The following is a 17,360-nucleotide window of genomic DNA, read 5'->3' as shown; positions in this document are numbered from 1 at the left end:
AACAGTAATCTTGTCATAATCGGTTTGAGTTTCATGGTTTGTTTCAATTACGACAGTATTTGCAGGACTTGTGTTGAAGTGACATTCGGCATCTGTCAAGTGTTAAAAGCTGGATGCGAAGTTATCGATGACACCGGTTGTATGCTTACGAGAGTTTAAAAATTCATAAACATCAAAGTGTCCACTACTGAAATCGTCACCTGTGAATCTAAGATGTTTAAGAGGCATTGGCGGTTGTCGAAAGGTGTAAAATATTTGGCCATTTCGGTACACTTGAAAGCGACAACCGAACAATTCAGCGGCAGCCATCAACTCACATGCAGAACCATAGGTGAAGGGCTTAAGCATTTCACTCTTATAGTGTTCCTGTGTAGTATAATTATCTCCTGTACTGTCATCAGTCCACACCTTGAACCTGTCCCAGTCATTCAATACATAAGACACAAGTTCCTCCAGATATCAAGAGTGAGCCTGATATGGCCGTGCAATATGTAACAAATATGGAGCGACGGACGGCTTTATACAGGCAGGCAGCTAACAACGCCGCCTCACACGGTGACCGAGCTGCAGGGTATGGACGTATATACGTACATAAATAGGATTCAGTTAGCGTTGGGAACTCGCGTACCAAATTTGTATGAAGATGGGCCCATAAGTAAAAAAGACCGTTGGAAAGTTCATTATGGCGGCCGGCAGTGGCGTCATACCACCAAAATAAGTATGTACATCGGTTTCGGTTAGCGCAGGGAAGCCGCCTACCAAATTTCGTGAAGATGGGGCCATAAATAAGAAAGTTCAACATGGCAGACGTTGTTGACCATTATGACCGTTATGTGTAGAATTTCGAAATGAAACCTGCTTAACTCTTGTAAGTAAGCTGTAAGGAATGAGCCTGCCAAATTTCAGCCTTCTACCTACACGGGAAGTTGGAGAATTAGTGAGGAGTCAGTCAGTCAGTGAGTGAGGGCTTTGCCTTTTATTAGTATAGATTAGCAGCACACACAATCACAAAAGACATTTAGCTAACATGATTACAATGTGGGTATCAGAGGTATACTATAGTAAAATAAAAGAATATCAAATAAAAATGCAGGCAAAACTTTCAAAGCTGGAACTCTTAGACTAAGAAGTCTGAGAGTACAGTGGTGTCAATACTATCAACGTGTTCAACACCAAATGACACAGAGATAGTGTTTTGATGGTGAATGACCACTGTGGAAGCATAGTCAACCACTTCAGTGTAAAGAAATACTTTTAAAATATCAGGTAGTCTTTACTGCAGTGGTCCGATACCCTGCCCAGGGTTTGTTTTTCTGCTTTGTGCCCTGAGTTGGCAGGGATTGGCTCCAGCAGACCCCCGTGACCCTGTAGTTCGGATATAGCGGGTTGGATAATGGATGGATGGATGGGGTAGTCTTTAAGCACAAATATTAGGGGCCCATGGGGATTCCAACATTGTTTAGTTAAAGCCTCAATATCCACTTACCAGCTCTCCAAAGTGCTTCATGGCATACTCCAACACTCCAGATGCTGCCTCAGGCTGCTGCAATTTATTGTTGATGCTGCCAAAAAAATGCAGACAAAAGAAATGGGAAAATGCCAAATAGCCTTGGCGAGCTCTTGCAACCTTATATATATTGACTTTTTTTTGTATGTGTATAACATACATACACACATAGAAGTTCGATTGGACACATTTAAATGAGACTCAGTGCAAGAAAAATCGAACGCTAATACAGTGATCCCTCGCTATATCGCGCTTCGACTTTTGTGGCTTCACTCCATTGCGGATTTTAAATGTAAGCATGTCTAAATATATATCACGGATTTTTCGCTGGTTCACGGATTTCTGCGGAAAATGGGTCTTTTAATTTATGGTACACGATTCCTCAGTTTGTTTGCCCAGTTGATTTCATACAAGGGACGCTATTGGCAGATGGCTGAGAAGCTACCCAATCAGAGCACGTATTACGTATTAAATAAAACTCCTCAATGATATAAAATATGCTTCCTGCGTGGTGCTTTGCACACTTCAAAGCTCTAACAGCCCGTATTGAATTTTGATTGTTTGCTTTTCTCTGCCTTTCTCATTCTCTCCGACATTCTCTGCTCCTGATGGAGGGGGTGTGAGCAGAGGGGCTGTTTGCTTAGAAGGTACGGACGCTCCTCTAAAAAATGCTGAAAAGACTACCTTCACATTGATCCCTTCATTGCGGCCGCTTTATCGCGGTGTTTTGTTTACTTAAAAGCCCGAACAGCCCTATTGATTTGTGTTTCCTTTTCTCTCTCTCTCTGACATTTTCTGCTCCTGACGGCACTCCTTTGAAGAGTGTTATTTCATGTCTAGAGGGCTCTAATAATGTTAAAAAACATATTTAGAAGGTCGCAAACAGGTTTTCTATGCTCTAACTGCGAAAATATTAGATTTATAAATAAAGAATCCTACTTCGTGGAAATTCATTTATCTGTCTGGAGCGGAATAACCACGATAAACGAGGGTTTACTGTATAACTGTGCGGAGAATATTTATAAACAGTGTGGGAGAGTTCTAAGGGCTTAAAAAATATAAAAATAACCATACAAACATATGGTTTCTACTTCGCGGATTTTCACCTATCGCGGGGGGTTCTGGAACGCAACCCCCGCGATCTAGGAGGGATTACCGTACTAAAAGCGCCAGAGAACTGGCTGAAACGTGGCTATCCAATGAAAATGCCATTAACAGACTTTTGGACATGAACCCAGCATACGAAGACTTGAAAGGAAGAACACACAAAAAATATATAAGACTTCATGACCAACACCCACAAAAAAAAAAAAAAATTCTAAGATATGGATTTTAAGCAGGTATAGAGAGTGGCACTCACTACTTCTACATCAGTGGATGCAATCTCTCCACTGTAGATTCACTCTCCCAGGCAGAAACAAAGAGTCACTAAAATCTTACCCTGAACCTGATCTGTTTACTTTCCCTGCTGGCTAAATGGTTTAGGTCTATCAAGACCAAGACAATCAGATGTCATAATAATGTTTACCAAGCTACAGGATTCATAAACTAAAAATCTTGGAAGTCAAATCTTCTCCATCCATTTCATACTATGTTTATATGTGGGTATATGTTAACATTTTTAAGGCAAATCTGTTAAATGATTACTTTGCCCTTATTTGTTTTTTTGTGATGTTCTATATGAGTAAGTTTCCACAAATCAAAATGCACACATAGTCATGCAGTGGGTGAAAGCAGGTGAGTAAGACAGACAGTTAAATGCTTTCTAGAGCTTTCATCCGGAAACGTCCGGACTTCATAAGCTTATCAAAGCCACCAGTTTCTGGAAAGGCTAAACCCAATAACAGGATCACTAGAAACAGCAGTGACATTCTTCTCTTGACAGCAGACAAATAGTGCAGCTTTTCCCAAAATTCCTATATTAACTTGTCTATCTTTTTAGAAATCCTGACAAAAAACAGAACTGACAGTTTGCTTACAAAATTATCCCCTCAGCATTATTGTCAGACAACGTAAGGCCTACTCCATTAATGGAGTGCCAAAACAGTGGATGGTACTCTTACTCGCAGAGAGGCAACTTAGAGTTGGCAGTTAATCTAACATGTATTTGTGATGTAGAAGGAAACTAGGAACACCTGGCAGAGAAAAAAAAAAAAAGCAAAACATGTAGATATAGTATAAATGTGCAAACTTCATACAGACAGTGACCCAGCCAGGATTCAAACCCAAGATACTGGCGCTGCAAGGCACTGCTCCACTTTGTCACTCATTACATTAAGTAAGAAATAAAATTATATAACAAAAACAAAATAAAAGTAAAGTTCCTTTTACCTTCTAACCTTTCCATCAGAATTATACTAGACGTCAGTATGATAGTGCTGGGTTAGCTATTGTTATCACTCCATTTACAATTTCAGACTCACCTGGGCAAGGATTAGGAGTTCCATTAAGGACTCACCTGACAACACTTCAATGTAATTCTGACAAAGTCATTACCTTCCTCAAGGTCAACTTGATGGCTATAAAAGTATGGAGGCCTTCAAGTGGTCCCACACTTCTGTGCAGACAGGGCTGCCTGCATGAACTACAAGTATGCCAGGCAGCCCTGAGGAAAATCTGCCATAAGGGGGCATTCGAAAGCTGCTGTCACCCCTTATAGGGAGTACTGTTCTAAAAATATATTCCCCCAGCAATTATCTACTATATAATGTTATTAAATTTTGTGAATGTACCAGTCGATATACTGAATGTGGTATTAGTATCCTGACCAGCTGATGTATTGGCATCCTGGATGGGATACGAAATGCACCATAATAGTCAAGGCTACTATTCCCTCCTTCAAAAGTATCAAAGCTAAATGCCAACTTGGAATGCAATTGGGAGCTGCAGTAACCTAATGCCATTGTCACTACTGAAATAATTTGTCTTCTAAGACAGAGCAAAGCACCATCACATGGAAATGATGTGAAAATCAAGTCCCTTTCTTTATAAATTAAAAAAAAAACCAAAACAACACCACTTCAGGGTACCCTATAGCCAGAACTTAGATCATCACCATCTACTCTCACTGGTACAGAGGCAATGAAATGCCCTCTTTCTCACATTCTGCCAATGAAGAGTGTAGAGATGCCGCTGGGAAACAGAACACTCTTGGGAACTTCTGGCAAGTGTTTAACAAAAAGAAAGGACTGCATTCAGGAGACAATTTTAATGCTGAGTCTTAACATAAGGAACAAAGGAGGCTGCAGCAATGACAATATAGGCCTTGTATTCCTCTGGCAGGAGGATCAAGTGCTTTATAGAAGCAGTGCACTGTAAATGGGGATTATGTTAAAAATAAGAAAAAAGGAAACAACGTCAAATTAGGCAGTGTAAACGCATAGACTGGATAAATAAATCATTAGTGCAAGGAAACGCTCACGAAATCGGATCAGACACATCTGGAGCACAGCTGCAGTCTAAATGAAAGAGAAAGGGAGGAAGGGCTGCCCAGAAACGTGCATGCCACACCTGAACACCTCTTTCCTAGCTACAATTACCCAGAAAAGAAACCCAACAGAGAAAATGTGGCACCTAAAATGAAAGGGGCAAGTGGGACGCAAATGCATAAGGCACCCATTAAACTAGCACATGGTTAACAAAGTGGACCGGGTGCCAGGATGATCATGTGGAGCTCAAGCGAATGCTTTGCTAACATAATGAAGGCCTCTGCTATCTGCCGGAAAACTCAATTGTGAAATTCAGCCAGTATTTATCAGAGTTACCTCATGTCACCAATCAGTTAGGCCTTTGTCTCAATGTGCCTTTAAGAGTTTCTCCTCATGATTCCAAGTGTTCCTCCCACTTACAGCAGAGTACAAGCAAGTGTTCCAAGTCTTTTTCAATTCAAATCATGTATGACAGAATCCTCTCTAGCTCTGGTGGTGACTTTCACAGCATAAATATGTAATCCTTAGAGTGTAAATCCTCATTCCTAGTAAGCCCCCAGTCCTGAACCCTGAAACCCTACCTCACTCAAAAAGATAAATGATCTTCAATGAAATTACTTTTTCATTGTCATATTGAGTGAAAGGCACCATAAAAACCCAGCATTAAGAGGACTCCCTTACCAGTGTCCAATACCAACACTCTATCAACACTGCCCATGCCTCTTAACACATCTGTTTTCTTTTCGATTACAGGAATGAAAACTGAGAAAAGGTCATGCTCCTATGCAGAGCCGACGCCGTAGGGTGTTGTTTCTGGCCAGAGAAGAAGAAACCGGAAAACTGAACACTCCTCTTAACTAGAGACATGCTTAAAAATAATAAGAGAGCGAGACGAAAGGAGAGAGAGATTATGCCTGTCACTCACCCAGGTGCAGGCCTGAGCACCAGTAAGCCGACACGCACGTACTCATGCACGCAGTGGCAACAGCACAAGAACGGCTTTGTCTGATCGGCTGCTTCACATGTAACTTACCCTGAATGAACTGCTGATATTGCCATTTATATAGCGCCTTTGAGGCAACATAAAATATTTAAATACTAAAATACTACAAAAACAGGTGGGTCAGCACTATAACCATCCATCATTTACATAGTATCTACCACATTAAGCAAAAGTCATGTACAAAAGTAGTTGGAAAAAGCAACAATATGGTAAAGATTGCTGAGAAAAGGCACAGGTAATGTTTGTGATAGAGGGCAGCCATAAAAGCTGCTTTTATATAGCACATATGGAGGAAAATTCTTGGTTCTTTAAAAGCATTTGAAGAGCTCTTCTCTACCTTATGGGATTAGTAACACAAACATCACCCCATCACATTACGTAATGGAATCCTGAAAGTGTATTATTTAACATGACACAAAATGGAGAGGCCCTCTAAGGACACTAGAGTCATAGTTGCTCCATACTGATAACAATTGCAAAACAGACAAATGTATTTAAAAATTGTGGAACAAGGATTCCAAAAGACAAGTTTCAATGTCATAGAGTGCAGAAAATTTAAGCAGCACTAGTTTACATAATCAGGGAAGGGTCCAAAAAACACACCTTTTAACATTATAGTGGAGGGAAAAGAACACCTCTCAACATTCAAGTATTTGGACCACAAAAGCACTACTTGTTCATTAAGTAGACATAGCTAAAAAGACCGTTGCTCAATATTACATGTGTGGTGCCCCAAAGAACAACCGAGGGGAATATGTGTTCTCAAAATGCACTGTAGCCTCCCACATTCAACATACCACTGTGATGAACATTTCAGAACTTTGTCATTGTGCTCTAAATATCACTGTGTTGAAAAAATAAAAATCATCCTTCTTTTTAGATTACACTGCTAAGTGAGAGAAGGCAGACTCTGAAACAGATGTTACTGCACTGACCCATTCCAGTGATGAGTAGCTGATGTTTTAGAATGTGTTTCTTGTTTTGTCTGCTGTCTATTCATTATAGAGGAAAAAAACGGCAGACAGCTGTACACTGAAAAAGTATGTGGGGGTCAGTCCCACTGCTTCATGAAAGGGGCAGTGATTAACGATGAGGTCATACAATTTTCCTCTTCAGCATGTCAAGACACAAATCGTCTTCTCGAACCCTGGTTACTCTCTTAAAGAGTAAAGAGTGGAAACTGGCATTCAATGGATAAGGGGTTGATAGATCTGATACTTGGGTGGAACATTGTTCCAAAAGCCTGCCTCTTATTAAAGATTCTACTGCATGCTCCGCACTTTTTATACTCAAATTTTACTTTAGCTTCTCACCACCTGACTATTAAATTATAAACTATATTTTACTCTGCTTCCACATTTTTATTTCTTTACTATTGTTTTAATCAGGAGGACCAAGTTACTCCTACAAGCAAGTTCAAATTATTTGTGTTGACTTGCATGTAATACCTTACCTCTCTGTTTTCACAATGTGTTAGATAATCTATAAAATTTTGTAACAGTCCCATTTTGCATGTGGGAAAGCTTTGACAATGCTGAACCGATTTAATTCACTCCTTCCATGGCGATTGTCCTATTCCTTTTCATAGACAGTGTAGTTTGGTGAAATATGTTTAGGATAATTCAAAAGGAACTATATCAACCGATCTGAGCAGATTTTCTAAAAGTATGGTACAACTAGATGGTCCTATTAAAAGAGCCAGTGTCACTCAGCTACTTGAACCGTGACAAAAATCATTTGACTTCGGATTGAGCCTAATTGTTTTAATTTTTTTTTTCTCAGTAGTGTCAGATCAAGGTTATTCCATTTGATCATGGTTTGGGCTAAAACAAAAGTTCTGCTTTGTGCAATAGCAATGGGGTTGGCGATGTCAGTGGGAGCTGAAATTATGTTTTTTCCTTGATGCTTCTTTCTTTTTTCATGTTCTTGGAATGTTTACCCTGTTTGGTAACAGCTATGACCATGTTTAACTCCTGTGATGTATGGCCGGCTGTTTATCCCGGCCAATACCCCCAAGCCGCCAGGTGGAGCCCTCCCTGCAGTATGGAGGTTCCCCGAAGACCAGTAGGGCATCATGGACATTGCAGTTTTTATACGCAGCCCTGCTGGATGCCGTGGGGGCCACTAGGAGACGCTGCAGGGGGGAACAATGAGTATTTACCATACGCCCCGGAAGTACGTCCAAGTCACATGGACAAGGGGAATGACGTGCTTCCGGGGTGAAGAAAAGGACTTTCTACTTGACCCGGAAGTGATACAAGATCACATGGACTGGGGATTGGGAACACTTCCGGGTCAGGCAATATAAAAGGATTGTGGGAGCTCCCAGACGGCGAGCTGGGAACGCGTCTGGGAGTTGGAGGATTGGTTTATAGTGTATTATTGTAATTATTGTTATTGTATGAGAATAGTGGAGAAGAGGGTGCTTTGTGCACTGTGGCAATTTAATAAAGTCATCATTTGGACTTTTACCTGGTGTCTGGAGTCATGGACAAGGGTTCAAGGGAGCGACAGCGCCCTCTATCTGTCTCACTCCAGGTTTATGCTGTTACAATTCGTATCAAGACAGGAATAGAAAAGGTACTGTGGTGAATCACCACAGACAACGAATAAAGACCAACAAAGAAAAATGTGTTTCAAATGATTAGTTTTATCAAAATTAAAGAGATAAAACATAAAGCTTCAGTAGAGAAGTACCTTTACAAAATATTCCTGATCTGTCATCCAGTTCCCTCTGGTGCCTATTGCCAGAAAGCCAACCATTGTTAAAACCTAGACATAAACAGGTAGAGTCTGATTTCAAGCAGTCTATCTTTCTAATGCCGGGCCCAACGCAGCATGTAGTTACAAAAGAATGGCTCTTGGAAGCCTAAAATCAGCTCATAAGTCAATCATCAACATAGGTAAAAAAAATCTGGCGAGTCTTTAAAAGCTTGCTCTCTTTGTATATGACCAATTGTATAGTTTTCAAACAGTGCCAAACAAGCCGTACTGTGTCAAACCATAAGTTATGAATAGGCTTGTAGGGCATGATATTTATAGCTTACTGCACATCAGGAGTGAATCACACCTGTGTTTTTACTGCGCTATGGCTTCTAATCTGGGAAGTAACAACAGGTAGGCTACACACAAAAAAGAAAAAAAAAAAAAATTCTTCTGTGCAAATACACAACATTGACCCTCGTAAAATGGAACTAAAATAGTCTATACATCATATTAATCACTTTTGTAGTTTAATTTGTTTGTCAAGTCAACACACATTATAATAATGGCTTGGTGATATGAATTATTATGTGCGAGTCATCATTTAACTTGCTTGGCTGAATTTCCCTACTTGACGGAGGGTGTCATAATTTCCCTCTTTTTCTAAAATGTAGCATATGGATGGACTAAAGTTTCAGAGAAAATACTTAGGTTCTCCCATCAAGTTTTCTTTTATAAATCCCAAATTTTGTATGGAAACTTTTACATGTGGCTATGACCTATGAGCATGGTTGTTGAGAATGAACAGAGGAGAGGAAATGGGGAGGGGAGAACATCCACAAACCTTCCTTTTCCTAAGCTGGCTGTTATTCTCAAAAACTATTTTATAATAACTCTTTTACTTAAATTAGGAAAGATAACAAAAAATAGCATACAAAGTAAAGCAAGAGTGATCATCAAGTTCAATGTGTAGACCCTAACACCCTGGTAAAAAGAATTGGCATTTTTGAGAAAAAGTGAGCCATTATTTTGAAGAAATGTGATATACAACTGGCGCCACAGTTGTAAACACTTTTTTTCTTTACAATGCCTTTCATTAGGCCAAGTTGCAAAGCTGCCTGGACTGTAAACCACAATATAATAGGTTCTATGTTCATTAATTAAGCAATCAACACTCTAACTACACAAACAACAAAAAAGATGCAACATTTTTATTTGCAAGTTACTTTTTGACAAAGTCATCACCTAAATACTGTAAATGTGAAGATATTGTTCATCGAACATAAAAATTGTAAGTGTGCATTAATAAATAATGGCAAAAAAAGCTATAGGCTATAGCTATAGCTAAGGCATAGTGCACAATAAATAATCAAAAATGTCACTGTGGTTTATGCTTTAATTGACAATACAGACACATGATTTTCTCTATGTTTACATATCACATATTGTAAATATTTAGTATGTACTTAAGTTTATTACTTGAAAGAAAAAAGTTTAACATCTAGAGACAAACTAGAAAAATTTAAATGTGAAGACCACATACAGTGGTGTGAAAAACTATTTGCCCCCTTCCTGATTTCTTATTCTTTTGCATGTTTGTCACACAAAATGTTTCTGATCATCAAACACATTTAACCATTAGTCAAATATCACACAAGTAAACACAAAATGCAGTTTTTAAATGATGGTTTTTATTACTTAGGGAGAAAAAAAAATCCAAACCTACATGACCCTGTGTGAAAAAGTAATTGCACCCTGAACCTAATAACTGGTTGGGCCACCCTTAGCAGCAATAACTGCAATCAAGCGTTTGCGATAACTTGCAATGAGTCTTTTACAGCACTCTGGAGGAATTTTGGCCCACTTATCTTTGCAGAACTGTTGTAATTTAGCTTTATTTGAGGGTTTTCTAGCATGAACCGCCTTTTTAAGGTCATGCCACAGCATCTCAATTGGATTCAGGTCAGGACTTTGACTAGGCCACTCCAAAGTCTTCATTTTGTTTTTCTTCAGCCATTCAGAGGTGGATTTGCTGGTGTGTTTTGGGTCATTGTCCTGTTGCAGCACCCAAGATCGCTTCAGCTTGAGTTGACGTACAGGTGGCCGGACATTCTCCTTCAGGATTTTTTGGTAGACCATAGAATTCATGGTTCCATCTATCACAGCAAGCCTTCCAGGTCCTGAAGCAGCAAAACAACCCCAGACCATCACACTACCACCACCATATTTTACTGTTGGTATGATGTTCTTTCTCTGAAATGCTGTGTTCCTTTTACGCCAGATGTAACGGGACATTTGCCTTCCAAAAAGTTCAACTTTTGTCTCATCAGTCCACAAGGTATTTTCCCAAAAGTCTTGGCAATCATTGAGATGTTTCTTAGCAAAATTGAGACAAGCCCTAATGTTCTTTTTGCTTAACAGTGGTTTGCATCTTGGAAATCTGCCATGCAGGCCGTTTTTGCCCAGTCTCTTTCTTATGGTGGAGTCGTGAACACTGACCTTAATTGAGGCAAGTGAGGCCTGCAGTTCTTTAGACGTTGTCCTGGGGTCTTTTGTGACCTCTCGGATGAGTCGTCTCTGCGCTCTTGGGGTAATTTTGGTCAGCCGGCCACTCCTGGGAAGGTTCACCACTGTTCCATGTTTTTGCCATTTGTGGATAATGGCTCTCACTGTGGTTCGCTGGAGTCCCAAAGCTTTAGAAATGGCTTTATAACCTTTACCAGACTGATAGATCTCAATTACTTCTGTTCTCATTTGTTCCTGAATTTCTTTGGATCTTGGCATGATGTCTAGCTTTTGAGGTGCTTTTGGTCTACTTCTCTGTGTCAGGCAGCTCCTATTTAAGTGATTTCGTGATTGAAACAGGTGTGGCAGTAATCAGGCCTGGGGTGGCTACGGAAATTGAACTCAGGTGTGATACACCACAGTTTAGGTTATTTTTTAACAAGGGGGCAATTACTTTTTCACACAGGGCCATGTAGGTTTGGATTTTTTTTCTCCCTAAATAATAAAAACCATCATTTAAAAACTGCATTTTGTGTTTACTTGTGTTATATTTGACTTATGGTTAAATGTGTTTGATGATCAGAAACATTTTGTGTGACAAACATGCAAAAGAATAAGAAATCAGGAAGGGGGCAAATAGTTTTTCACACCACTGTAGTTTAAATATTTTATAACAGGTTGTCAGGATGATCTAGATACAGAGAAAGGGAAGGACAATTGTAAACCTAATGGGCAATTTTTGATAAACAATATTAATATCTATTTACTATATAATGCAACACATACAGTTACAGTGTGTGTGTGTGTGTGTGTTTGTTCGTTCATCTGGTCCCTCTGTGCAATCTGATTGGTCAGTTTGTGCTTTTTTTGTTGATTATGTCACCAAAGCCTAAGGAGGTAGGGGCACACTTGGAAGAGCAAAGGCTCAGGAAGCACACTGAGAGTCACTTTTAAAAATGGTAAGTAATTGGAAAAATAACAATGATGTTTTCAAGGTGGGTAATGTGGGCCTGTCTACCATTGGTGGTAGTCAGAATGTGGACAGGAGGTGACCAAAGCAACTCAACATGACAGTCTAAAAAGCAAGCTTTATAGGAATACTCTCTCAAAAGGGAATGTCAGGCAAGAGAGGTTCAGAGAAATCAGGATACCAAGGAAAGGCATTTGAAAAACACTGGAGATACAGGTAGGGTGAGAGATAGAATAAATTGAAATATATTTGATATTACCTGTCTTAGACCGGTAACATGGATAGTAAGAAGATAAAAATAACAGCTAACAGTCTTTACATTTCTGTATGTATTTTGTAATGGTTTACTATCTGAGTGCTATCTTGTATTGAAATTTATCAAACTGTCCAGAGTTTGGATCTCTGAAACAGGTCACCTGGATAAAACCTGTCTAGCCAAAAACTCAGAAATAGACAACAAACATCTTGATATTCCTGTTTTCACTGTAGGACCCGAGATTTTTTGTTCTGATGGGATTCTGACCTTTGGAGTCTTAACAATGGTTTATTCCAAGAAGTTTAATCAGCATTGAAGGTCACACAATGTGTTAATTTTTTCTCTAAACTGTTTTTGCCCTCCCATCACCTAATCTGAGATGTGTGTGGAAAAACTTGCGTAATTAGCCAAGGCTGAAAAATAAAACAATTTAAGGTAGCATGTGCCCCATGTAAAATGCACATTATATCAGATTTGTGTGGTCTTTAAAGATGTATAGACTTGGATCACTTTTAGCCAGACACATTATGCCATCAGTCTAAATGAACAGAGTACCCTGAAGCTGACTATATAAGCCCCCAGAGCTAGAAAGAAGAAATAAAAGCAAGACGATGACCTCAGGCACCCAGAGAATGCTCAGGACTGCCACTAATTCTTTACAGGTTGCGTTCCGATCTCCTGGCAGCACAACAGAAGAAGCAAGAAAACTTGAGCAAGACTGAGATTACACATGAAGTCGGAAAGGCAATAAAGTGAATTCCAGTCGCTCTCTGGAAGGAAATTGACAGCATCCACCACCTCACGCACATGCCGTCGCTTTTCTTTGGGGCTACTGTTATTACGAAACTTATAGCTGGAGGAGATCTACCAGAAGCTAATCTGTGCTACCTGCATCTCATTCAAATCCAAGTTCTTCTGGGTGGATGTGGACTCTGTTGATCTTTGGCAAATGTAAAGTGGCCGATTTTTGTGTTGGCATAGAAAACAATTAAGTATGGAGGAAAAATTGAGGAAGTTCATTTGATCTTTCGGTTTAATTTCTTCACAATACTGATTTATAAATATGAATAAAGTATTCAGGAAATTTAGCCTGAACCATGATGAAATCAGCACATGGGCAGTAGCCATTCACAATTGTTCGACTTGCACCTTAGCCTGACCAAAGAAGCAGTGACTATGCCTCACGTTTCCAGACTAATGGCAAAACATTTTTAAATAGGGACCACACGCATAGGCACATTTTCAACCAAACTGTAAAAGGAGGTGGTACTGGAAGCTTGACAACTTTTACTGACCACTTTCACTTCCTTAAACAGTACAAAAAGACTGAAGGTAGAAGCAACTAGAAAATCCAGCAAAATCAGCAAAATAAAAAGAGTAAAGAAAGCAAGAAAGCTCATATGGCACCAAAAGGCAGCCAAAAAAGGAGTCTGAAAACCCAAAATATACATTTTCAAGACCTGTACCACTATGCCTGGATTCAAAGAAGAGTAACGGATCTACATTAATAGTGGTGTACTAGGCTTTGTTTAATATATCTGGGCTGCTATATTACCACGGTGCCCAATTATGAACACAGAAAAGGAAAAGACTCTGAGAAATAAAGAGAAAAATGCCGCTATGACTTGCGAGAATATTCTGTTATACAGAGAGCTTCACTGCATGCAGTAACGCCAGCTCACAAGCTGTGCGGAAACTATTTCTCTGCTTTTTACTGCTGTGCTGCTGTGTAATTACTACCCCGTACATAATGTTCTCCAAGCTACTGTGCATCACAGTGCCTTAATGAGAGTAGCTGGCACACCCTGGCAAAACTTGATGGCCCCCGCTGACACACAGGTGCCCGTGGATACCTCTGGGGTTGGTATCAGCTTCACGTTAACGATGACAGTGTTTGGCTCCTAAGGAATATACTTGCCAAAATTTCTGTATTCCGTAAAGCACAGCATGGGTAGCAAAAATATTGCCAAGTTAAGCCAATGTCTTCTGCCCAAACAATCTAAATAAAGATTAAAATAAGCAATTACTCAGGGCTACCCATTGCTTAATACAGAATTAAAATAAAGCAGCCACATTGTCATGATTGACAGCACTGTTGTCTTTACCCTATACTGCTTTCTCCATTTCCAATTTCAGAACATTGCCAGCGGTACCAAAACCTCCCCGATCACCATTCTCCCATAAAAGTCAACCCCCCCCAAATTCAGTGCACAAACCACAGGCAAAAGTAAAAAGCACAAGGGCGTTGCCGACTCCACAATTACAGCATTAAGTTTCCGGTACAAAAAGTACGATAAAAAGTCTTAGCCAAAATGGAAATGGAAAAGGCACATTGTGTCCGAGTTTGTCCTAATCTTTTACACTAGGGGCAAATGAATCTCAGCAAAAATGTTAAGTTCCTGTAGAACACCAATGAAATGAATATAACAGTCATCAATTCCTGTCTCTTCATATAAAAACACCTCTGACACATTGTGTTTCATTATGAGAGGACTCTTGCCAGTCAACTGGAATCTGGAAGAAATGATTACAGCCAATCACTCTTGCATCCCAAATTTCAAACAACAGTCTCTCAGAGCATGAAGATTCTTAACTAGCTAGGAGGTGGTACTGTTTAGCAGGAAGTGACCCTGCCATGAGACACCACTGACTGCTGAAAGCGGCCTTTTAATAAATAAAGACAGTGACCTTTTTTGTGAAAAGTCATTGTGGTGCAAGTTGTACCATGTGCTTGAACCCCAGTAATTGAAGCATCTTGCTGCTCCTTTATTATCAGAACACTGTGTGACCTTTAATAAATGACTCACAAGACAAGAAAACATTGATAGAAACAAAATAAAGGCAAAGGGTTTTCCAAACATTTACGCACACTGGTGACTAAATGTTCTAGCCAGAGTATTAAAAACCAAGTTCTGCTCTACAGAAGCCTAATCAGAGCACAAATACTATACACCAATGCTACTCAACTTTATGTACCTCAGGCACAATGATCTGGCAATTAACATGACCGTAGGGCTACAACCCAAACTATTTCCTCAAGATTTAGATTTCTGGGGTTAGTATTATCCTAATATTTTATATTAAAATGATTTGAAAACGAGCAGACCTAGTTAAAAACCTTTAATTTGCATTAAGGGTTAAGTTTATGATAAAAAGAACACAGCATTTCTCTTGTAATCATAACATATGATAGATAATACTGTATAACAAAATGTCTCATCAAATAACCTTTAGATGACAAGAATAGTAAAAAAAAAAAAAAAAAAGAAGTGTAAAATTATGAAAGGTATTTGAAACATTACCATAACTTAGATCTATTAACTTTTTATTATCCGATCCTTTTTTGCTTTATTGAATGCCTTCTTATGATGGAAAAATAGGCAAGTTACATTTAATACCACCATGTCCGTCCATTAATATAAATGAAAATTAAATGTACTGTAATATAATCATTATGTTTATTACCAATTCTTTGTCTGCCTTCAGCAATTTATTCCTATGTCTGCAAATCTAAAAAAAAAACTCAAAAATATTTTACTTGATGAAAAATCAGTTATGATTGATTATATATCATTGACTCTTTATTGAAAAAAATGTGCTCATGCAGTTACTTTCACCGATAACTTGTATGTTCTTTAAAGTGCATTTAATAAAACACCATACAAAATACAAAACACATACTCTTGCCTAATGTGAGGACTGGGTTAGCATTCTGCTGACAAGTTTGTCACATTGATATCTAGTTGTTGCAGGATGCACACAGTTGGTGAGGTGTTTTGTCAGTAAGCTTAGACTTGATAACCTCTAACCTTTTTGCATACGTTAAGATGGCACCATATTATCTACCTGATTCATAACACATCCAGAAGTATACAACGGATTCCTCTTCATACTTTTTTTGTGAAATGCAGTTATTTTGCAAATAAGCTAATTTTCAAATCTGGCTTTTGAAGTATCAAACCTCTATTTGAGCCTGGAAGCAGATATACCTTTGTATGATGCTTCTATGATGAAATCACACTTATTTTGCATCACAGTTAATGTAGCTGACCACAAAGGTTGTCTAGAAGTGAACAGATTTTATCCTGTCTTAAAATATGCAGAGGAGGATATAATTTTCAAAAGTCACCGTGACCACTTTCAATGTGATGTTGAATAATTTGCATGTTTTGGCACTGAGGTTTATTGTTTGCTTCTGTGAATGCAAGTTCATCTTTAAATGCTCAGTCCCATGTTTATCTGAAATCAATCTCCATTTTCTTGTTGTGATCCAGCAGCAATGTAAATTTTTTTTGTCTAGTTTGCACTGTAATATATAAACAAGCTACATCACTTAAAACTGAAAACATTTGAAATGCTACTGTAACCCCCCCAAAAAAACTGACTGTGTGTGTTTTTGGCCTTATTTAATTAAAAATGATCTAAAGACTTGAATACACTTCTTAACAATGACTTGGGGCCACACAAAATGCTGTGGGGGCCACAAGTGGCCTACAGGCCACATGTTGATGAGCCTTTCTCTACACTGAGTCAATATGGAGTCCTGCAGTGTATTTCACAAAACAATTTCAATACCTACAGAACAGAGCATTCAGACTTGCCCTAAAAGTATTCAAGTTTTTCACTCAACTGAGCAGCAAACCTCACAAGTGTATCAAGATAATGATGACTAAGTCTGACCATGGATGACACAATGCAAACAAACAAAAGTCAGTATACATCTTTTGTTTGAACACCATCCTAATGCATGAGATAAGCTGATAATTCTTACAGCTACAATCATATACCACTTCAAGCCCAACAAAACCAGCACAAGATTTGGTATATTACGGAGATAAAAGAGAAAGATGCCACAAGGTTTACAATATGAGTGACTGACTACAGATAATATTAGAAGCATGAAGTAGAAATTGTAAGTGAAAGCTGTATAAACCTTTTATTTATGTGTAAAGCTGCATAGTATGTGCTACAGAGTAAGCCCAGCACAA

At 38.9% G+C, this 17,360-nt stretch overlaps 1 protein-coding gene across 1 annotated transcript in view; it reads right to left on the bottom strand.

Moving 5' to 3' along the window:
- Positions 1-17,360, bottom strand: part of mtor (mechanistic target of rapamycin kinase) — a 108,252-nt gene that overhangs the window by 24,279 nt on the left and 66,613 nt on the right. Inside the window, exon 29 of the mRNA XM_039755852.1 lies at positions 1,487-1,562. Coding sequence (XP_039611786.1) covers positions 1,487-1,562 — 76 coding nt within the window. The remainder of the gene's footprint in view (positions 1-1,486; positions 1,563-17,360) is intronic.

The sequence above is a fragment of the Polypterus senegalus genome, chromosome 6 (assembly GCF_016835505.1).
Source record: "Polypterus senegalus isolate Bchr_013 chromosome 6, ASM1683550v1, whole genome shotgun sequence".
Classification (NCBI taxonomy): Eukaryota; Metazoa; Chordata; class Cladistia; order Polypteriformes; family Polypteridae; genus Polypterus; species Polypterus senegalus.
The sequence above is the reverse complement of the archived record's forward strand: the minus strand, read 5'-3'. Positions and strand labels throughout refer to the sequence as shown.